The sequence below is a fragment of the Psammomys obesus genome, unplaced genomic scaffold, assembly GCF_907164565.1.
Source record: "Psammomys obesus unplaced genomic scaffold, mPsaObe1.curated_primary_1811, whole genome shotgun sequence".
Classification (NCBI taxonomy): domain Eukaryota; kingdom Metazoa; phylum Chordata; class Mammalia; order Rodentia; family Muridae; genus Psammomys; species Psammomys obesus.
The window spans coordinates 7,616,964-7,641,309 of record NW_026596101.1 but is presented as its reverse complement, the minus strand read 5'-3'; the positions used below and the strand labels follow the sequence as shown (position 1 = coordinate 7,641,309).

General features: G+C 37.8%; 1 protein-coding gene across 3 annotated transcripts in view; it reads left to right on the top strand.

Annotated features, from left to right (window-relative positions):
- LOC129692233 (contactin-4) overlaps window positions 1-24,346 on the top strand; it is a 1,033,094-nt gene that overhangs the window by 855,816 nt on the left and 152,932 nt on the right. For all 3 annotated transcript variants that reach the window (XM_055628516.1, XM_055628514.1, XM_055628515.1), the window contains one exon: window positions 22,680-22,830. In XM_055628516.1, the coding sequence (XP_055484491.1) occupies window positions 22,680-22,830 (151 nt within the window). The remainder of the gene's footprint in view (window positions 1-22,679; window positions 22,831-24,346) is intronic.

The window sequence follows — 24,346 nt, the reverse complement described above, 5'->3', positions numbered from 1 at the left end:
ACTGGCATTGAAAGCAAGAGGATGAAAAAAACAGAATAACTCTTTAAAAATTAAGACAGAAAATAAGAGGATTGGTAGTTGCTGAGGGAGGGGAGTTTGACTCATGGTCTGTACTAGACAGCCAAATCTTGCACAAGTTACATTTGAAGAATTCAGACAGAAAGAAGACCAAGAGTGTGTCAGAGCAGAGTAAAATGGCCTGAAATCAGAAAACTTTCTGTAAATATAGAATCCTGGATGTCTTTTTAAAAATCAACTCATGCTGAATGCATGTGTAGACAGAATTTACCTCAAGACATAAACATGAAATATTGTTAATGAACAATTTCAGAAACTCTTATATGACAGATTTGAAAGCCTTATCATTAAGAGCCCATTTTTTTATCCCAAAACTGTCACATTATGTATTTGGAGTTAATTTAAGGTCACCTGTGTGTTTACTGTACAGTTCCCCAGACTCTTCCTCAAGGGAGAAGACATTTGATCCTTTAAAATGCAACATAGATTGATATTGCTTAGCTGTAGTAGACTAGAATAGTCTTTCATTCCACAGACACTTTGTTCCTCGCAAAATAGTAATAGCCTGACTCTTTGAGCTTCCATATTCTGTTTCTTATACTCTTTATTAGAATTGAGAGGCTAATCTGAAGAAACAAAAACAAAGAGGATTGAAATTATATACTGTTCATTAGAGAAGGAAGAAAAGCTATGTTAGTTTCAACTACTGATACAGTATTAGGATTCTTCAGTACTTTGGAGGAGATCCCTTTTAATGCTAGATAATAGCCCTAATGTCATGAATAAGAGATGGCTAGGAAGTGTATACTTAATAGGCTTTTCCCATGGTCTAGCTTTATGTGTTCTGTGAGGATATTTAATGTATTTGTAACATGTCTATTTTTAATGGATTGAAGCTGCTGAATAATAAATGGAAGTATTAGGTGCTTTGCTCACAGGGCATGAAGAAAGTTTTATCTTGAGGTCAGTACATTAACATTACATAGAGATGCCCTGGTTTTTAACAGACCAATTATAGCTTTCCTTTTTTTCCCTCCAGGGAACTATTACCCAAATATTTTAAATTTTTAGATTATGGTTTTATTTATTCCCTTTGTGAGATCATATGTGACTCATGTGATCAGGTATGGTTGCAAGAATCTTTACCCACTGAGTCATCTTACCCATTCTCCAAATCTTCATTTCTGTTAGTTCTTATGTCATAGATGAGATTTGGGGTCATAATCAATCCCTAGATCTGGGGGTGGGGGTGCTGCATATAGACCCTGGAGAATAAACATAATTCCATCCCTCTCTTTAACTCCTGCAAATATATTAGAATTGAGGTGACTATAACCGTGAAATTACTAGGAAACTTGATAGCCAATGTTCACTCTACCTATTTTCTTGGTTAAAACATAATCATCCTAATGTAATAATATTTCTACTCATGTTCACAGAGTGAAAGGATTGTTCAATGAGTCACCAAAATGTAAAATTCTCTGTTATGTTTGATATAGAATTCTTAGGCGATGTAGATAATTATGAGATAGAGGATGTCTGAATTCTTAGAGCAGAGACACAGATACTTATAGCTATATGAGCTAAAGTATTAAGGGAGTGATCTCCAGGGAAAATCCGTAAGCTCAAAAGAATAGTCAAGAAGACAGAGTAAGCAGAGATAAGGGCTTCGTTAAGTGAACTCTAGCCCAGGTGTGATACAGAACGGAGCTTTTTGAAACACACATCGCACCTCAGAGTTATTTTTACTTTTAGGCATGGATGCTGGTTTTATTTAAGGAAACATTTCAGTTTGCCCCTGGTTGTCCCATTGGTGACAGAGATGAGGTCCTAGGTTAGAGACATATGTGCTAGAAGATAGGGTGAAATAGGCCACAGAGGAGGATATTGTAGCCAGTCCAGAAAAGAACTGATAAGCTAGGGTCAGATGGAAGGGGAGGAGGACCTCCCCTATCAGTGGATTTAGAGAGGGGCAGGGAGGAGACAAGGGAGGAAGAGTGGAATTGGGAGGGAATAAGGAAGGGGGCTACAGTTGGGATATAAAGTTAATAAACTGCAACTAATATAAAAAATAAAAATCTAATTAAATAAAAGATAGGGTGAAGAATAAAGTAGGTCTCCCAAAGTCAATTTTCCAGAGAAGAAAAATAGCTTGGAGATGCCAAATGCACAACATTCACAGCAGCTGAGGCCAGAAAACAAACAGAGAACAAGATACTTTGCCAACTGCCTGGATATTTTGTCCAATTTTCAAAGACTATAAAGGGCAGTATGGCTGTTGTACCAGAAAAACTTTGCTTTGTGTTGTGGAATAAGCCACCTTAAAAGGTAGTGGTCTGCCCAGTAATTTCTGAATATGACTTGAATTTTCGAGGACTGAAAATTTCCAGCTACTGAAACAGATGCCTCTGTCCTGAAGAAATTCCTATTTTTTTTTCCAACTGTTACTTAAAATGTGTGCTGGCAGCCACTGCTGCAGTATATCTCAAGGAAATGCCACTGCAGAAACTCTCTTGCCCTGCTTGGGAGAGGACATCTGACCCTAGCAGGACACTCAAGCCACATCAAGTAACTGATGGACCAATTACAGTGAGGTGCAGGGTTGAGCAATTATCCAGTTAATTTGGCATTTATCCAGATGATTGGCTCCCAAATTAGAAAACCATTAAGGCTAAACTAAAAGTTATTTCAGAGGGATTTCCACAAGTGCTTATCTGCATCTCAGTCTGATTTCTCAACTGCCTCGTTGAGCCAGATTACAAAATAATCAAACGAAGGAGTGTGAGCAGCATCTAATGAGAGGACAAATGTCTTTCTTATCCAAATGCAAATGGCTAGCCAGAAACTCTACCACTGCAAAGAGACAAAGCAAATGCTTGGATCTCAGAATCAAATTTGAGCATACAGAGGGTCGCTGATTCCAGTGTTCTTACTGATCAAATCCAAATACCATAGAATTTTACCTAAAGTTTCAATTCTCATACCATCCAGATATAATTCCATCTAAATATTGTTGAACCCTTCCCCCAAAATTTCTGGATAGTACTTCTGAGATGAGACCTGAAAATTCATATTTCTAACAAGGAACCAGATCATGCTGACATTTCTGGCCAAGAACATACATTCATTTCTAGACAGAACATTTGCTTTCTTTTTAAAAGTTGAGTGTATTCTGCCTGGGGAAATCTCTGCTTAGCATCAGTATTCCATATCAGAAGTTGCCTATATGACAGAAATACTCAGTGTCATGGATAGCTACCATGGTTAAATGATATGTGTCAGCAGGACACTGATAGAAAGAATGACTTGACCAACTACCATGTGAAGGCTGAGCAAAGCTGTTGTATGCTATGAATCTTATACCTTAATGATTACCTAGGAAAGACATTGCAATCTCAAAGATGTATATTATAATTCCTCACAGCCATAAAAAAGGCCAGGAGTTAAACTGTGAATCGAGGCATTGGAGTGAGGCTACCGTATATTGTCTTATTGATGGAATTCCTGCATCCCGAATAAAACTTCTGTGAAAGCATCATCTGCTGTGAAATCCATAGTTTTTCAAAAATATATTCTTAACAAATTGATCTTAAAATATAAAACTTTTTCTTTAAAACTGAAAAGTGCAAATCTTTTATTACAGAGTCAAAATTTTCACCACCCAGTAATAAGTAGAATCTTTTCCATGTTGCTTTGTCTACGCTGGTTTTCAAGAGTCCAAGCTAATTTAACTCTCAAACAATTATACTGTGATTGTTTTTCTTCCTTTTTTCCTATTTGACTCCAGTAATGTTTTAAATGCATTTATTATTCTACATATTTTAGCATTGCCCCCCTCAAATCTTTCTAGTGAGAAAATGTAATGAAATGAGATAATTATTTTCCTCTCTACCTCCTTCTGGTAGCAAGTTAATTACATTTTGGTAGCCTGACTTAGGGTATGGTTAGAATTGACATTTATGAAGTTTTCCAAGTAGGGAGTAATGGCAGCAAAATAACAAAATAAAAGGGCCCTTCTTCCCTTGGATGCACAGACTCAACAATTCATAGAGTAGTTGTCATTATGAGCTTTTGGAAACAATTGCTACCAGAAAAAAATGGATTCTCTTTTGTATATTCTTAGTCTCATTAATAAAGGAATTTTAAAGTGGACACAGAAGGAAGCTTGAGAACCATTTTATTGGAGTTTGATGGAAAAACCTGGGTGCAAATAAGTGGTGAAACTCAGAAGCTTGTAGGAGGAGGGAGACAATGGCAACTGGGACTGTCTCTGACATGAACTCAGTGGCCTGCTCTTTAATCACCTCTCCCTGATGGGTGAGCAGCCTACCAGGCCACAGAGGAAGACAATGCAGCCATGTCTGCTGAGACCTGATAGGCTAGGTTCATATGGAAGGGAAGGAGGACCTCCCTATCAGTGGACTTGGGAAGGGGCATTGGTGGAGAAGAGGGAGGAAAGGTGGGATTGGGAGGGAAAGAGGGAAGGAGCTACAGGTGGGATATAAACTGTAATTAATAAAAATAAATTTTATAATATAAAACAAAACAAAACAAAGAGATAGCCTTTTTTTTTTTTTTTTTAGTTAGGATCCAACAAAGCAGACAGGTTCAACTTTGTGGTCAGTAGACTTTGGGACACTATCTCAAAAAGAGATAAAAGAAAAAAGAAAGTGATACTTTTTCAGTTAGAACTCAGAAGAGAAAGCGGGTTTAGCTGTGCAGATCTATGAGCACGTAAGTGTATTGGAGTATAGTTTCATGATATCATAAAGGAGATAATTATTCCTCCCATCTCCTTAGTATGTCTGAAGGTGAAACAGCCCTCCAAGAGGTGATGTCCTGACCAAATGATTGGCAGGGCCAGCTGTACTAACTCTTAATGTAAGATACAGCAGTATGTAACGTTCCAACTTGGTAAGTAAATCAGACTGTTCTATCTCTACCCAAGGCCTGAGACAGAACTCTAATTCCTTTTTTTTGACCATAAAGAAGTACTTCTGCTTTAATAGGTCTCAGCAAAGCTGTGCTATATTCATCTTCTCAAGCACCATTTAAAATCACATGAGGGGTGATTAGGAATCTTCCTTTGTTTGTATTATCACGGGTTGGGATTCAAAGCTAACAACACAATGAATGCATTCTAGTCATTGGAGGAACCACCCATTTTAAATCATAGTAGAAAAACTCATAGTGCTCACTCACTAGGGTTTAGTGCTTCTCTTTTCATCCCACCAACATCTGAGCATTAAATGAAATCATCTGAAAAATAATCCCAACTTCTACATTTATCTGGAAACAGTGGGGGAAGGAGTAGAAGATACAGTCAATTTAGTGACTTTTTATGATTTATATGAAGGGGAGGAGGCTGCCAAAGGAAATGTGTATTTTCCTTAAGTCTAAATGCTGATAGGAAAAAAAAGGCTTCGGGGGTAAGGCCCACTGAATACAAAAGCTCTCATCTCCTTGGCTTGGTCTGACATCAGAGTCAATTATACAGTGAGTATACACTAGAGGCATAATAATCAATAATTCAGAGACAGAACATTGGAAATTATGGAGGCAGAGAAGCAAAACTCAAAGGAAATTAAAAAAAAACTAAGGAATTTATGTGACAGAATTCAACAGAACTATACACATCTTCTGAAATTCAAAAAAATGAAAATTAAGTGTTAAATAATATGTTTAAATAAATAATGGCTTAAATCTATTGGGGAGGGATGGGCATAGAGAGTCAAGAAGTTCAAAGAATCGCTTCTAGAGTGAATCCAAAGAGATACACACTTAGAGAAATGATAATTAAACTTTCCAAAGCCAAGAATGAAAAGAAAATGTCCACAGCAAGAAACAGTGACACGAAGAAACAAATGACACATCTCATATATAACAGAGACTCAGAAAGATTGTTAGACTTCTCAGCATGAGTTTTGTAATCCAGTAGGAATAGGATTATCTAATAAAAATTTTGTAAAAATTTTTGTAAAAAATATATATATATTTTTTTTCATCTAAAAACGCCATGCCTAACTTTCATTTAAAAATAAAAGAGATCAAAGTGGAGGCTGAGACTCATAGCCAAACTTTGGGCAGAGTGCAGGTAATCTTATGAAAGGAGGAAGGGAGATAGAAATTCCTGGAGGGGATAGCAATTCTAAAAGAAGACCAACAGAGCCAATAAAACTGAGCCCTGGGCACCCTGCAAAGACTGATACCCCAAACAAGGACAATGCATGGAGAGGACCTAAAACCTTGGCTCAGATGTAGCCCATAAACTCCCTCTCCAAGTGGGTTCCCTAATAAGGGAAACAGGGGCTTTCTCTGGCATGAACTCAGTAGCAGGCTCTCTGATCACCTCCCCCTGAGGAGTGCAGTTTTGCCAGACCATAGAGAAAGACAATGCAACCAGTCTGGATGAGACCTGATAAGCTAGAGTCAAATAGAAGGGGAGGAAGACCTAACCTATCAGTGGACTAGGAGAGGGGCATAAGGGAAGAAGAGGGAAGGAGGTTGGAATTGGAAGGAGACAAGGGAGGGAGACATAGCAAGGGTACAAATTGAATAAATTGCAATAAATAATAATAATAAAATTATAAAATAAAAGAGATATCAATACTTTTTCAGGCCAACAAAATCAAAAGTTCATCATTAGTAGACCGCTTTGCAATGAATGCTAAAGGAACTCCTTTCAATTAAAATGAATGATGAAATTATACGAAAATCTCAATCAAACTACCATGTAGAGATACATACATGCATACAAACATACATGTAGTCTTCCAATACTCTAACACAGGTACGAAAGTCACTTTTAAGTCAGAAAATATATATATATAAAGAAAGAAGCATAAAATGTAACTATACATTTGAGTATATATTATTATAAATATTTTTTTTCTTAAAAGAGAGATAGTTATGGGTTATAGGATGTATAGGGAAAAAACTTTTATATGGAACAGGAATTAAGCTGTAAAGTTGAAATAAATGACTGACTTTAAGATAGCCATATAATTGCAATGGTAAGCACAAATATGTGTGTATATCATATCCACACATATGAGACATACACAAAGAGAAATGATCAGAAAGAAAACGTGCCACTAAATAACAAGGAAACACAAAACAGTATGCAAAGAAGAAAAGGGGCACAAAAGATTAAAAAAAAAAACATACAGAAAACCACAAATTAACCATTTTATTCCTTCCCTATCATTAAGTGTTTCAAATATAAAATGGATTAGCTATAATTTAAAAGACAGACTAGCTGGATTGATATTTAAATACAGAAACTACACGCTATCTTTTAGGAAGTGTGTAAACGGGCTGGAGAGGTTGCTCCATAATTAAGAGCACTTGCTCCTGTAGAGAAACCAGGATCAATTCCCAGCACCCACAATATTGCTCACAACCATCTGTAACTCTAGTTCTAGGTAATCTACTGACCTCTTCTGACCACTGAGGACACCAAGCACACATACAATGCACATACATATGTGCAGGCAAAACACACAGAAAATAAAATAAATATATATATATATTTTAAAAACATCAGTGCATCACACAAGACAAACTATAAGGAAAAAAAAACTGTCACATTATCAATATTGCACCGTGGTAAAAGGGTCAGCTAAACACCACAGGATGATTTGTGTGTATTAGCACCTCCAATATATGAAGCAAAAGTCAGAAAACATGAGGGAAGAAATGAAACTATTATAAAATACTTTGATATACCATTCTTAAATTATGGGAAGAAGTAGAAAAAGATCAACAAGGAAACAGTACAGTTGAACCAAGGTAGACTAGTTAGATATAACTGAAACCTGAAGATCAACTCTCCCCATTATTCTTTGCAAGCATGCCTGTGACATTCTGTAAAATAATCCACATCTAACAAATCTCAACAGATTTAAGATTAGAATTATACAAAACATACTCTCTAACTGCATTGGGATAAAAATAGAACTCAGTTGTTGAGGGAAAAAAAAGAAAATCTGCAAATATGTGAAAACTGAAGAGTTGATTTTTATATCATCAGTTGGTTGAAAGAAATAAAAAAGAACCTGGCGTGAAAATGCATCAAGACTTACAAATACAGCACAATTTGTAGTAAGAGGTAAATTGACAGTAATAAAGAATTTAAAAAGGAGTTACCTAATTAACAACCTGGGTTTACAACTAAAAACTTAGAAAAAGAAATTAAACAAAACAAAACAAAAAAAAAGTAGTAGCGGAGAAATAATAACCATTAACACCAAACACATGAAATAAGGAATAGAAAAGAAATCAGTAAAATGGAGAGTTAATAATCAGAAAGATCAACAAAATTCCAAACCTTCTTCTAGACTAAAACAAAAAAAAGAAGAAAAAAAAAACTAACATATAACAAAAAATGAAAAATAAAATATTTTAAAAAATGGGGTACAGAGCTAAACAGAATTCTTGATAAAGGAATATTGAATGGCAGAGAAACACTTAAAGAAATGCTCAACCTCATTAGCCATCAGGGAAATGCAAATCAAGACCACCCTAAGATTTCACCTTACACCCATCAGAATGGCTAAGATCAAAAACTCAAAAGACAACACATGCTGAAGAAGCTGTGGAGAAAGGGGAACCCTCCTCCACTGCTGATGGGAATGTAAACTTGTACAACCACTCTGGAAAGCAATCTGGCACTTTCTCAGACAACTAGGAATAGCGCTTCCTCAAGATCCAGCTATACCACTCCTAGGCATATATCCAAAAGATTCTCAAGTACACAACAAGGACATTTGCTCAACCATGTTTGTAGCAGCCTTATTTGTAATAGCCAGAAGCTGGAAACAGCCCAGATGCCCCTCAGTGGAGGAATGGATACAGAAAGTATGGTACATCTACACAATGGAATACTACTCAGCAATAAAAAACAAGGAAATTATGAAATTTGCAGGTAAATGGTGGGAACTGGAAAAGATCATCCTGAGTGAGCTAGCTGTCCCAGAAGCAGAAAGATGCACACGGTACATACTCACTCATATAGACATATAATATAGGATAAACCTACTAAAATCTGTACACCTAAAGAAACTAATCAAGAGGGAGGACTCTCGCTAAAATGCTCAATACCTATCCAGAAAGGCAAAGAGGATGGACATCAGAAGAAGGAGAAAAGAGGGAACAAGTCAGGAGCCTGACACAGAGGACCTCTGAAAAGCTCTGCCCTGCAGACTATCAATGTAGATACAGAGACTTATGGGCAACCTTTGGGCAGAGTGCAGGGAATCTTAGGAAAGAAGTGGGAAACAGTAAGATCTGGAGAAGACAGGAACTCCATAAGGAGAGCAACAGAACCAAAAAATTCTGAGCACAGGGGTCTTTCCTGAGACTGCTATTCCAACCAAGGACTATGCATGGAGATAACCTAAGACCCCTCACAGATGTAGCCCATGGCAGTTCAGTATCCAAGTGGGTTTCACTGTAATAGGAACAGGGACTTTCTCTGACATGAACTGATTGACCTGCTCTTTTTTATTTTTTTTATTAATTACACTTTATTCATTTTGTATCCCCCCATAAGCCCCTCCCTCCTCCCCTCTTGATCCCACCCTCCCTCCCCTTTCTGCATGCATGCCACTCCCCAAGTCCACTGATAGGGGAGGTTCGATCTGCTCTTTAATTACCACCCCCTAAGGGGGAAGCAGCATTACCAGGCCACAGAAGAAGACAACGCAGCCACTCCTGATGAGACCTAATTGACTAGGATCAGAAGGAAGGAAAAGAAGTCCTCCCCTATCAGTGGACTTGGGGAGGGTCATGCAGGCAGAGGGTGGAGGAAGGGAGGGATTGGGATGGGAGGAGGGAGGGAACCCCGGGGGGGGGATACAAAGTGAGTAAAGTGTAATTAATAAAGAAAAAAAAATAGCACAGGAGTCAGGTGAATTACCATATACAACCTTTCCAGCTGAGTTATGAAGATGTTTTAGAGAATCTGAATAGTTTGTAACTACTAAATCACAGTTAAAGCCTCCCAAGAAAAAACGCCCAGGACTAGAGACTCCCTGTGGAAAATTCTACCAAGCATTTGAAGAGGAATCCAGTTCTCCTCAAGCCTTCCACAGAAATTTAAGAGGAAACACATCTAGCCTCATTCTTTGAGTTTTTCACTTGTCTGATACCATGAGTAGCACATGTCTATACTATACATCCCGTGATACAAAAAATCCCCAACATTATGCTAGACAGCCATATTCATCAGCATGGAGGAATACCCACCCAAGCTAAGCAGGGCTCATGGTGTGAATATCTATCTGCTCGTCTTACTGCTACAGGGGAAGACTGTCGTAAAGCGCCAAATATCACCCCAGTCGATGAAAAAAAAAAAAAAACAGTTGACAAAATTCAATACCGTTTTATGATTTTTAAAAAGGTACTCAAGAATAAGGGTTAGAGAAAACCGTCTCAGTTTAACAGGAGTCACTTACAATGCAGCCTGCCAACATCACACTCATTGTTGAAAGTGTGAAAGCCTCCTACGATGAACAAGGAAAGGATGCCCACCCTCATCATTATTGTTTAGTGCAGTGCCGGGAGACGGAGGAAGAGCAATTAGATGAGAAAAAGCAGTAAAGGCTTCCAACTTGGAATAGGAAGAAAGTAAAATCTTTGTTTGAAGATGACATGATATAAACATAGAGGAAACCCGAAAGCAGCTACAAAAAGCAGAGAAGCCCTATTGAAACTAATAAATCATTTCAGGAAAGCTGCAGGATGCAAAAGTCAGAACACTCAAAGAATTCAGTGACAGTGCTGCGTGCCAACAGAGACGAATCCAGAAGGGAAATCAAGAGAAGTCCTATCCATGATAGCATCAAAGAAAAATAAATTTAGGAGTTATCAAGGGGGCAAAATTTTTTTCCACGCAAAACTACATGAGATTGTTGAAAGAACTGAAGAAATACAGATGGAAAGGTATCCCCTCTTTGTATTAGGAGATACCGTGCTTTTAAAGTGCCCATTCTTCCCAGATCTGTTGCCAACTTCAATACAACCACATGAATATCTCAGTGGAAAGTAATTTGTAGTGAATAAATAAATAAATGTAAATCATGAGAGCTCAAGGGGGCCATCAGTAGCTAACAGTATGTTAAAAAAAAGAACAAAGCTGGAAACCTCATGATTCCTGATTGCAGGACAGGAAGTGTCCAAACAGCCTCTGCACATAGGTTTATAGATCAGTATGAAAGAAGAGAAAGCCTGCAAAACAAACCATGGAATATGACCAAAAAAGTTTCAGCAATGGTGCCCAAAGACAGCAAGAGCAGCAGACTGGCATTAAAAAAAAAAAAAAAAACAGTCCTTTTAACTAATGGGCCCCAGAAAGATGATCCAGTAGGAAGACCCCTTGCACACAGACCTGAAAACCCGAGTTTGATTCCAAGGGTTTCACAAGGTGACAAGAGGGAATTTCCTAAAAGTGTTCTCTGACCTTTGCCCTCCACATGCATGCTGTGGCATATGAGTACCTGCATCCATATAAGCACACACACACAATTCTTTTCATCTTCCCAGTCTCTGTTTAATATGTTTAATATATTTTAGAGAATATATATATTAAATATGTGTTATACATATTTATTAGAGAATAATATTTACATATTTATATATTCTTCTCTAATATATTACAGCCTAACCATGGATTCCCTTCCCTTCTCTCTCCCCAATCCCTGACCCAACTACCCTTGATGTGATGGTGTGTGCCTGGTCTTATTGTAGCTAGTTATACAGTTTTTGGTTGTTGTCCCTGTGAGTTTTGCATGAACACAATTTAATATGGTATTGTAGAAATTGGATATCCATACTTAAAAGAACAAAGTTGAGCCCCTGTCTTAATATAAGTACATCAAACAGAGACTGTTCATTCATGTGAGGAAATAACATTGAAAAGGCCACGTGTGCAGTGGAGATTATATTTGCATAAGGATTACTGCCTAGGGAATAAAAACACCCCCTGCATCTTAATAGCAAGAAGCAAACCAACTAAAAAGTAGACAAAGAGGGCTGGAGAGGTGGCTCAGCTGGTAAGGGGATAGGCTTACAACTAAAAAGACAAAAAAAAAAAAAATAGACCAGGGTCTTGAATAGACATTATTGTAAACAGAGACAATTCATAAAGAAATACAAATTAGAATCACAATGAGGTATTGTACTGTGCCATATAGGATGACACACACCACTAAACAGAGTGGGGGGCGGGGCAAAGGAAGAGAAAAATAATAGCAAATGCTAAAAGAGGACAATGACCAAACTATTTTGGGCAATTTCAAGGTCAAAATAGTTGAAGCAGGGAAAAGCAGTGAATTCAATACATTGTAACATGAGCACCATTAGTGGCAGTGAAAAAGTTAGAGCACTACAGAAAATAGTATAGTATCTCCTCAAAATGTTACAAGTTATCATAAAACCAAGCAAGTCTACCTCTTGGTATATATCCACAATAAATAAAAAGCAGCATTCCAGCCAAGAATTTGTACACTCATGATCAATGCATAATTACTCATAGTGACCAGAAAATTAAAGCAATCTAATGGTTCATGTTTAGATACCTAGTAAAACACAGTGCACATACAATGAAATATTACTCACCTTAAAGGTAAAGAAATACAGACATATACTACAACATGGATGAACCATGAGAACACAGGGAGTGAAAAAATAGCATTACATGAAGGAAATTCTGTTGATACCAGTTACGTGAAGCCCCTAGAGAAGTCAACTTTATAAGAACAGAAAACAGAGGTATAAAAGAGGAGAAGCATGGAGGTGGGAAGTCATTAATTAATGGGTATATAAAGTTTCGGTTTTGCAAAATAAAAAGCTAGTAGAGCTCCACGGAATAGTATTACATTGAGTTAACATTAATCTATTCAGAAAGTAGCTAAGGTGGTAAATTTCATGCTGTGTGCTTCTTACCACCATTCTTTAAAAAAGAAATGAAGATATTGCAGTACATGTTAATATTTATTACATGTGTGAACTAGTTTGGGATGTTAAGTTCAAGTCTGATTTCAGGCCTGAAAGAAAGCCTGGAGCTATGTGTCTTTACTGACTGCTGGAACAAATTCTTCTGTTCGATGGTCAGGGGCCAATTTTTATAATATTTTAGGTCTCATTGCATTGTGATACTTAGTCTAAGCATCACATGTCTCAAGTTTGTATAAACATGCCACCATTTGTTCTCTGTATTGTCAATAAAACAACCAGTCCCAATGCTGAGCAATGAAAAGAATAGGGTGGGACATTTTGGTTCAGAGTGGAAGAGAAGGAAGAAAGAGGGGGGAAGAGGAGAAAGTGGGAGCAGAGGTGGGCAGGAGAGGTCTTGGTACCATAAGGAGAGAGGAGCAGAGAATCCGGAGGAAAGGACTTGGAACCACGTAGAGAGATGGACCAGACCTAAGGTATGATTAAAAGCAAGAATAATAGGTGAAATCTGAATGGTAGGAAACTATGTGGGCTTGGAGGTTTAGGACAGAATAGCTATTGCCCATCATTGTTCTCTAGGTTAATTAAATAAAACAACAAGTTTCCAAGTCCCACTCATGGTGGGTATGTTCAAGAGCAGATGATCCCAAGAAGCTCATTAACATGATTATGCTAAGTTAACTGAGATGCCAGTGATGCTGAGTCCAGGATTTAGATATCTTTCATCCTCAGTCTAAGCCATTACAGCAAGTATCTTTCTCTTTCATAAAATCAGGAGAAGTAGGACAAGGCTTTTCTCTCGGTATAACCACCATGTTCAGTTTATCTATCTTCCGTGCCCCATTATCCATGAGCACAACATAAACTGTCAGATGGAAGGGCAGGAGGGAAAGGGCATAGGGGGAAAAGTAGGAGGGTAGGAGGAGATGAGGGAGAGGGCTGCAGAAGAGATACAAGGTGAATAAATTCTAATTAATTAATTAATTAAAGAACTCTGTCCTAGAAGAAAGTTTTTGCCAGGTATACAGTATTGGTTACAAAAACCACAACCTTTGATGTTTTTCAACCATGAGAAAACTGTGGCTCATAAATGTTCCTAACACAATTGATTTGTCTTTTGAGTAATACATGTGGCTTTTAGTGAAGTCTTTACGTGTGAGTGAAAACAAACATGGCCAAGGGCATATGACATACTGTCTGCCTGCACAACTGGTTCTGATGCCTTCCTGAAGGAGCGTGATAACCAGGAATCTGCCTCTACTGCGTTCCACACACAGCTCTCCTACATTATAATAGGTTCCCATGGAAACTGCCATGATACCTCTATTCATAAAGTGTAGAAAACAGATTTGTTGAATAAAGTGAACCCACTAGCACAATTGTGAAAGTGTTGAGGTTCTTGGCTTTTTAACTCTGAATCCTCTTGTGGGTATACCAAGAAAATAAACAAAAGTCCATGCTGCAGCTGCAGAATAAGGCCTCCATCTAGCAAGCTGAAAGTCCCAGGGTCCATGTACCCTGTACCCTTTTGCCATCGGCTTTGAGGAAAGTGGACAAAGCGAGTGGGGTGCTGGTGCCAGTTCCTATTGACAGGAGCTAATTCTGCAAAGCTCTTTTCAGTTCTGCGTTTAATGATTTCATGTTGACTTGAACGAAGGTGGGATATTTGCACCACAGAAATTGGCAGGTGCCACAAACCAAGTTCCTCGGTGTGTAGTTTTGTTGAGTGAGATGTTGAAGCTGTCCTATGTTCAGGTAACTTGTGAGTTTAAATTGCCCAGAGAGCGAATACTAGCTCAAGTGTCCTGTTACCAGGCTTCGGATTTAAAGAAGCAATTTATAGCCATAGTATCGGGGAAGAAAGGTATAGAGGACCTTGGCAAAGCATCATGAGGAAGAAATGAGCCAAACCCCTGAGTTTGGAACATATACATAGTACTTCATATAAAGACCTGTGCTTGGTCACAGGGCTACACAATAAGCATAGTTATCATAAAAGAACTACCGGGGGAAAGGAAACAGCTTAGTTAGTAGAGTGCTTGCCTACTGTGCATGAAGCCACAGGTTCAAATCCCCAGTGCATATAACTGGTGGGCATGTGCATACGCCTATACTTGCAGCATTGGGGAAATAAAGGCTGCAGGGTTAGAATTTCAAGGTCATGCTCAACTACATAATGAGTTCAGGGCCAGCTGGTAGCAAATATGGCCCTGTCTTCAAAAACAAACACAATGATCTAGTAAGAGCTAAGAGGAGAACTATCTTTTTTTCCACTTTTTTAGTTTAATTTTTTTATTAATTACATTTTATTTACTTTGTATCACCCCTGTAGTTCTCTCCCTCCTCCCCTCCCAATCCCTTCCTTCTTCCTCCTCCTCCACGAATGACCCTCTCCAAGTCCACTGGTAGGGGAGATGATCAAAGAGCAGGCCAATCAGTTCATGTCAGAGACAGTCCCTGTTCCCATTACTATAGAACCCACTAGGAGCAAACTATCATGGGCTACATCTGTGAGGGGTTCTGGGTTATCTCCATGCATGCTACTTGGTTGGACTATCAGTCTCAGGGAAGACCCATGTGCCCAGATTTTTTGGATCTGTTGCTCTTCTTTTGGAGCTCCTGTCCTCTCCAGGTCTTACTAATTCCCACTTCTTTCATAAGGTTCCTTGCAATCTCCTTAAAGTTTGGCCATAAGTCTCAGCATCTACTTTGATAGTCTGCAGGGCAGAGCCTTTCACAGGCCCTCTGTGGCAGGCTCCTAACTTGTTTCCTGTTTTTTCTTCTTCTTCTTCTGATGTCCTTCCTCTTTGCCTTTCTGGATGGGGATTAAGCATTTTAGCCGAGTTCTCCCTCTTGATTAGTTTCTTTAGATGTACAGATTTTAGTAGGTTTATTCTATATTATATATATTATGTGTCTTTCTGCTTCTGGGATAGCTCACTCAGGATGATCTTTTCCAGTTTCTACCATTTACCTGCAAATTTCATGATTTCCTTATTTTTTATTGCTGAGTAATACTCCATTGTGTAGATGTACCATACTTTCTGTATCCATTCCTCAGTTGAGGGGCATCTTGGTTGTTTCCAGCTTCTGGCTATTACAAATAAAGCTGCTATAAACATAGTTGAGCAAATGTCCTTATTGTGTACTTGAGCCTCTTTTGAATATATGCCTAGAAGTGGTATGGCTGGATCTTGAGGAAGAGCTATCCTTAATTGTCTGAGAAAGCAGAGAACTATCTTTTAAAACTGGAGTTTTAAAATTTACACTGTCCCACTTGAAGGTCTGTCTTCTTTCAGCAAATATTTCTGTCACAAAATAAAGTTATTTATAATAATATGTAACATTGCAGCTATTGATTTATATAAGAGTTAAGAACATATTGCTAAATACAGTGAAGTAACATTTGGACAGATACAAGATCAATGCAATTAACCAATTTTAAAAATGCATAATGTCTTTTTATATTTATGTAGATGGTCAAAGGAGGTTAACAAGAGGTCAGAGGTTAAACCCTACTAAAGAATTACATAAGAATGATTTAAAGTACTGTGCTAATGAATGTTTGAAAACGAATGTTTTAAAGAGGAGTTAAAGCATTTTTCTTGAAATAAGAAGTAGTTTCTTTCTTTATTTACTTAATTAGTCTTTGGATCTTCAAACCCTTCATAAAAAGGAAAAACACTATGCCTGATTCAACTTGTTGGCAGAGAAATCATTGAGGGATCTTGAAATGGTGCCTCTGCACAAAAGCTATTTGGCAGTCACCATAAACTCTGTAATGCCTACTTTGAAGTGATATTTCATATCCACACTAGGGTTTACCACTCAGTAATACAGAGAAGCTGTTTGGATACACGCTAGCTTGGATGTCTCACCAGAGCTATGAAGTTCCGTGGGAAAAAAGAAAAGAAACCAGAAGGTTGGATACCGTGTGATTCTCTCTGTGTCTAAAATAGTCTCAACATGGGAAAAGCACACGGAGAAATTGGTGGTTCCCAGGGATTAAAAACAGTATGGTCAAAGGGCATGATAGGATTGCTAAGCAAAAGTATGTTGTTTGCAGCCACTTCTTTATCTTGACCTCAGCGCTATATGTGTAAAGCTACATAAGTGACTGATGTACACCTAATGGTCAGCTTCCTTATTCTGCTATCTGCAATGCCACACAATCATTGGAGAAGCGTGGTGAAGAACAAAGAGGCCATGTCTATGATGTACTTGCAGTTCTCTCTAAATCTATGATTATTTCCAAATAAAGAAGGATTCTGGTTTGTTTGTTTTAAACAAAGGTTTATCTTTGTGATTGTAAGAAATTCTCTTGTATTCAAGGCCCCCAATACCTTGAGTAGAAGTTATTGTTGTATTGGAAATAGCAGTGGAGAGAAAGGAGTGTCAGCTTCTCTGGAACAATACCATGTCAAGTACTTCCACAGCTTTTTGCTAAGCTGCTGTAACATATGCTGACACAAGCAACTTTGGGGAGAAGGGTTGCAGGTACCTATCTCTCCCTGTGGGCTGCTGTCTATCACTGCAAGTAGTTGCTCATCACTGCAGTGCAGTCACAGTGGCAAGAGTCTGAGACAACTCGTCACATTGCATCTAAAGTCGAGAATAGGAGAGTGACAGATGAATGTATGCATGTATGAATGTATGCATGCTAGCGTTAGCTCACTTTCTGTAGTTTATACAGCTTTGCCCAGGGAATGGTCCCAGCCAGAATTAAGACTGGCCTTCCCATATTAATTAATTAATCGGAATAATCCCCCAGAGGGACACCTATAGGCTGCTCTTCCAAGTGATTTTAAATTTTGCTAATGCAATAATTAACACTTAACCATTACTAGTGCTTTTTGTACAACATATGTATTTTTCTCTTAGTCCAGCAAATAACGTTGCAACTGTGAATATTATGATTCTCTGCTTCTACTTTATAATACCTAACACAAAGGAGCATGAGTTTTTAGGGTCTTAGGAAACAAAGTGGTCATGAGTTAATCATTCCAAAGTAAAACAGATAGAATGTTGGCTTTAGAGAGGTTGGAAATGATACATTATGCTGATGAGGAAAAGAAAATCATCTCCTTCAGAGTTATGTTAAGTATCTCTTTCTGTAGAGCTTCTTAATCAGGGAGGCTGGATTTTAAAACCAGAATAAAAGACCCCCACACTTCCACTCCTACCCACAGACTCACACCCCCACACTCCCACTCTGAAAACCACACTCTCACTCCCAACCTTTAGCCAATAAGCCAGGAGAAGCTTGAGGTTTGTGGTCTGATATAACCATTATCTCCTCAGTGAAAGAAAGATTGGAATTAATGCGTTTGCTCTGGGTATTTTTATCGGATGATGAGGTAATCGCTAAAGATAATAGATAAAGGTTAAAATAATATGAAAGTCTAAACTTCCAAAAGCACCAGCCTTAATAGTCTCCACTGGCAATGTTCCCAGTGATATTTCTACAGGCCAGCTGTGCCAGAACAGGCATGCAGAATTATCCTTTCCTCTTCAGTAATGTAGTAAAACATTGTACTCATGGATTTCCCAAATAGTATTGCCTCTGCATACTCAGTTAAGGGAATTTTATTTTCTCTCTTGAGAAACGACACTACCTCAGACACAGAGAAAACTTCTGTTTTCAAGGGTTCTATTGCTTTAGATACCCTTGATATGTGACCAAGAGTCATCTAATTAATTAAATATAAATAGTTGTGAGTTATATAGGTGGATTTCCATAGCTTCTCATCTGTATAATAGGTTTAGAGTAGTACAAATCATGGGTAAGTAGTTAAGAGCTGCACCTCCCTCATGGGAGATGGCTGCTGCAGGATGCATCCCAACACTGAGAGATTGCCGACATCTAGCAGCTCACATGAGAAACCCTGGCTTCCATGTCTACTGGGCTCAGCAAATGAGCACCTGCAAGAATCTGTCAGCAGCTCCCAGATGGATGTGGGTGATTTCACTGCTGGTTTTGTCATTCCAGAGCTTTGGAGGACCACTGAAATTTCACCTCCCCAAGAAGTAGTTAGCATGAGCAAAGCTTGTGTTTTAATGCTGCCCTCTTGTGGCCGCTACCAATATCATCTAGGATAACTGCCTTCTTTGTGAGTGCCAAGTGGGCAGAAGGACCCATTTTCTTTCCCTTCAGGCCTGGACTAAGCCAACAATTGGGTGACTCATAGTAAATATAGGATATCAATAGGAAAAATACCCCTTCATAAGCTAAACTGCATCTCTAGGGCATAAAGTCATCACCAAATAGCAGAATATTACAAAACCTATCCGGTAATCAAAACATGACAGAGCTTTGATAGTCGTGTTCCTAGAAACCACTATGCCTTATGGTGACAACTGATATATTTGCAAAGCTAGATAACACCGGAAACAAATGGAATAGACAACAGGAAGATATTTGGTGTATAATTTCATTCTTACGAATGAAAGATGTTCAAGTCAGTCTTATCTCTAACATATCCAAAAGGTAATATGACTGGAAAAATACAAATGCCTCTTCAACTAGGCATGTTTTCTGCTTTCTGTGTGTCTGATATCGTGCAATTTCAAATTCTGTAAATGCGATATACAGGTTTTTTTATGACAAATACACCCATGTGTGGCTCACAGTTTGATTTATATAAACTTATTTTGAATGCAGAGGCAGACTTCCTCCCGAACAGATGAAAATATCTGCCTGGAGTGATAAATGCATGTATGTAGGAAGATAGAGTTGTAAGAAGGGATTTTTTTTTTTATGAGAAAGGTTTGTAATATTATTTTAAATTTTTCCTTTAAAAGATCTTCAAGAAGACTTGATTTTATTTTGATGGTTTTTTTGTTTGTTTTTGTTTTTTGTTTTGTGTGTGTGTGTGTGTGTGTGTGTGTGTGTGTGCGTGTGTGTGTGTATCAGTTTGGATGTTTACCTAATCTGAGAAGGAGTCTTTTCTGTCAAAACACTTTCCTGTGTTACCATGTTGATTATGTGGGATTGCTAAGTAGAAGATATCGATACAGCATAAAGGCTTTACATCAGCAGTTTTAAACTTGTGGGTCATGACCCCCTGCGTGGTCAAAAAAACCCCTTTCACAAGAGTTTCACATATCAGGCATTTACATGACTATTCATAAGAATAACAAGATTACAGTTATGAAGTAGCAATGAAATAATTTTATGGTTATGGGACACAATAGCATGAGAGATGTTATTAAAGGGCCGCAGCATTAGGAAAGCTGAGAGCCGCTGTTTTACATGTTCATGACTTTACTACTGAAGCAACTAGACCAACAGACCACTAATGCAGACCAATACAGTTAGCCAGTGGATGAAGATGAGACCAGGCAATCACATTCACCCGTAGTCTGCGGATGCATTCTTGGCCACATTCCTCACTACTGTGTGATGCTCAGCTTCTCTGCAATTTGAGCTTAACTTTATAGCTTAGTGATGTAAACTGTGGCCTTTTCTCTTCTCCTCCTAATTAGTTTTATACATACACACACACAGGCAGAGAGGAGGAATGAGAGAAGAAATTTTATATTCTTTCTATATTTTGATTAATATATTTTTGATATGCATGTTGATTATGACACAACATTTTAATCATGCTTAAAATTTGCTAAGACTTTTGTTAGTATCTTATCTTGCTTATCTTATTATCTTATTTTATGTTTACATCTTATTAGCTTAATGTTTAGTAGGTCTGCCCTAACCATATGTTCCATTAGACATATTACTTTTATGCTTTAACTTTGTAGACCATACTAATTAGCAAAATATTACAATATACAATATTTTAATTATAAATAGTTAGACTTGCACTCTGTTTGCTAGTAGCATTTATCACTCTCAGGTCACCCTTTGTATGGTGGATTATTATGCATCCAGGTATACACATTGAGATGTCAGCATCCTTAGTGATTCCTTTGTTTTCTTTCTTCCCATGTGATACCAGCCTAGTGAGTACATTATAGCACCCTGTCACACAGTAACCTTCTCAGTTCTATTTGTAGCTAGGCAGTTGCGGAAATTGTTTTTACCACAGAAGCCCTTAATAAGAACTAACTTATTTCTACTAAAGCTCCATTTGAATTTTTGAAATTACTGGTTATAGCTAGGCCTTGTGGTGTAGACCTATCACTGCCACTTTGGGGGAGAGTGAGGCAGTAGGGTTATAAGTTCAAGGTAGGCCAGCCTTCGAGTCACTGCAAAGCCAGTCTGGGCAACTTACCTTATGTCAAAGTTAAAAACATTACAAGAGATCTATAGACACTGCGCTGTGGCAGAGAGTTGCCTAGCATGCATGAAGTCCAGGTTCAATTCAGTCCTTGGTTAAAAAAAAAACAACTGCTAGCTGTTATTTGAGGATGTTTAAGAAATGGGCCAGTTGGAGAGGTGGCTCAGAAGTCAAGAACATTTTCTGCGCCTGCAGAAAACTAAGGTTTGGTTCCCAGCACTCCATGGAGATTCATAGCCATCTTTAAATCCGGTTCCAGGGAATCTGACACTCTCCTCTGGACTCTGTGGACACTGAATGTATGTCGTGCATGTACATACTACATATAAACACATACATATAAAAAATAAATTGTTTTAAAAATAAGTGGATATGCACCTCACCCGTGTGTATATATATTCACTCTAAGTCTTCATTTAAGTCGTTTGGATTTAAATATTGTCTTCACTGTGATATGAAAGCCTTGATTCATGATGTTAAATTGCAAAGAGTCAGAGATTTTAAATAAGGTACAAATTACAAAAGAAAATGAATCCATCTGGTCATTTAATAATTCTTCCTTGCACAGTAACTAAATAAACTCAGAAGAAAACATACTTTTTTTTTTCAGAAAGGCTTCATTTATTTATTTGTTTGTTTAGTCATTCATTCATTCATTTGGATGAGACTAAAGATGATGTGTTTTGTTTCAGAGAAACAGTAATTATTTGATATTATTAATATGTCAGCACAATGTAATGTATCAATGTGAGTAGACTCTTCAGAGCAATAAAAGCGAGTGTATAACATGGTTTTCCAAATTTCTGCAACAAATGCAAGTGATTTCTTCTAAATTGGACAAGCATTGTGTTGGGTACTGGTAACTGCCTTTTAAGGAGAAACTCACAGAAGGCAGTAATATAAGAATTAACTAATGGATACAAAGAGAGACAGGGACAGAGGCAGAGAGAGAGAGAGACAGAGGTGGGAAGCGAGGGAGGGAGGAAGGGAAGGAGAACAAGAGAATTCTATGTTGTGGAACAGAAGCAGAAACTATCAGAGAAAGGGACCACTTTAGCATACATAATCAGGAAACTTGCCACATTTGGTTTTTTTGTTTGTTTGTTTTGTTTTGTTGTTTCTTTCCCTGTTGATTCTCTTACATTTTAAATTTTTGTCCACTTGAAGGTGAAACAAATTTTTTAAGAGAAGCCTCCACAGGAGGGTAAAAATGTTTGATATCTTGATCTTCATGGTCGAGGATACAAAATCCATCAGGTTTCATCCATATAACAGTTGCACTTTATCACATATAAATCATGGATTAAATTTTAATAACCCATCCAAACATGTAGTGCTGCATGCTTTCCATCAGAAAAAATTTAGCTTCCTGTCTCTGATGATCTATAGTAAGTAAATATCACAGAAAGAAACAGGCTAAGTTGCTTCTTCCTTCCATAATAATTTGTTATTTTTGTATATTTTCTCTAGCTGAGAGTCCAGATTTCTCAAGAACACTCTTGAAAAGAATGACGCTTGTCAAGGTGGGAGGTGAAGTTGTCATCGAATGTAAGCCAAAAGCATCTCCAAGACCTGTCTACACCTGGAGAAAGGGACGAGAAATATTAAGAGAAAATGAAAGGTACTGTGTTGAAATATTTTTAAATATTTGATTACCTGTAACAAATTGTCTTTCTGTTATACTTGAGCAAATAGACAAGGATGGAAGCTATATAAGACAGGTAGGAACATTGACCTCCATGCTCCTTCTTAATATCAGGGATCCAGAATGCCCTCCAAGCAAAGAGAATTGCATGAACCGTGTGAGGGCTCAAAAAGCTGCCTGTGGATAAAAAGATGAAAATATACTTTAACCTAAAATTTGTCTTTGTGCTTCCACCCATTATAAACCCTTGACTTAGTCAAATCAATCTGGTTCCAGATACCGTGACAACTCTTCAACCATTTGGCAAAATCTGTTTTGTTTCCTGGTGTCATATAGGTAGCTTATGGCCAATGGTTCGGCTTGATTGTTCATTATTTCATTTGTATCTCTTTAAAGTACCAGATTTGTACTAATATCTGAATTACCTGCCTCTGCTTCCTTTTATACATGAATTACATTTAGAAAGCATATTGTTTAAAGATGTAAATTTGTATGGGTTACTTGGAGTTTGACATCAGATAGTACCAAGTGGCACATTATCTCCAAGACCTTGTCTTAGCTGTCACCCCCAGAAAATATCCTCCACCACTTTCTGTAATGTATTCGATCTGTTTGAAAGGGGTAATTATGCATGAACCTGTGTTTGTCGCTCATAAGACAGGATTTACCAGCTGTATACATAATGATTTTAATTGATGTTAAAGGGCAAGTCTTCATAGACCCAATAAGGAAGCATCTAAAATGTGTGTATCTACCCTTTTACACCTGCACACCTACACATTTGCATATACAAATTAGATCACTGTGCTGATTACGTCCTTTTTAATAATTTTTATAAACAAACTTGATATGGTTTCTAAGTGACCTATATCCACACGCGTATTAACTTCATAACAGACATTTTTTTTCTAATTCCTCCTATATCATAGTCCACTGAATACTGGAATGACATTCTAATTTTAAGGTGAATCTGGAAATTGAAAGCAATTTTTTTTAATTTTTATCATTTATTAATCATGCACAATTTATTTTATTATGACATTTTGTGCATGCATATAATTTATTTTAATCATATTCAACCCCTTGCCCTCTCTTGTCCTCATCTTCTGCTGCAGGTTCCCTTTCTCTCGCCCACGTAATTCTCCTTCTAATTTCATGCCTTGAATTTTGCTGTTCGGTGACTCAGTGATTTCAGTTAGAGTTCCTTATAGGAGCATGGACAACCAACTACCAGTGACTACACCACTGAAGAAAATTTCTCTTTGTCCCCCAGCAACAGTTAACAGTCTATAAATACCAAAGGAATAGGGCCTCATGACTCCACCCCTTTCTATAATAAAATGTCAACAGGCACAAGTGTGGTGCAGGCTTTGTGCAAGCGAGTACAACCACTGCATTTGAAGAGTGCAGCAACTGTATCTTACCCAGAAGACAGATTTCTATAATATTCTGCTCTTTGGATCTTTCTTTCCCCTCTTCCTTTATGTTTTCT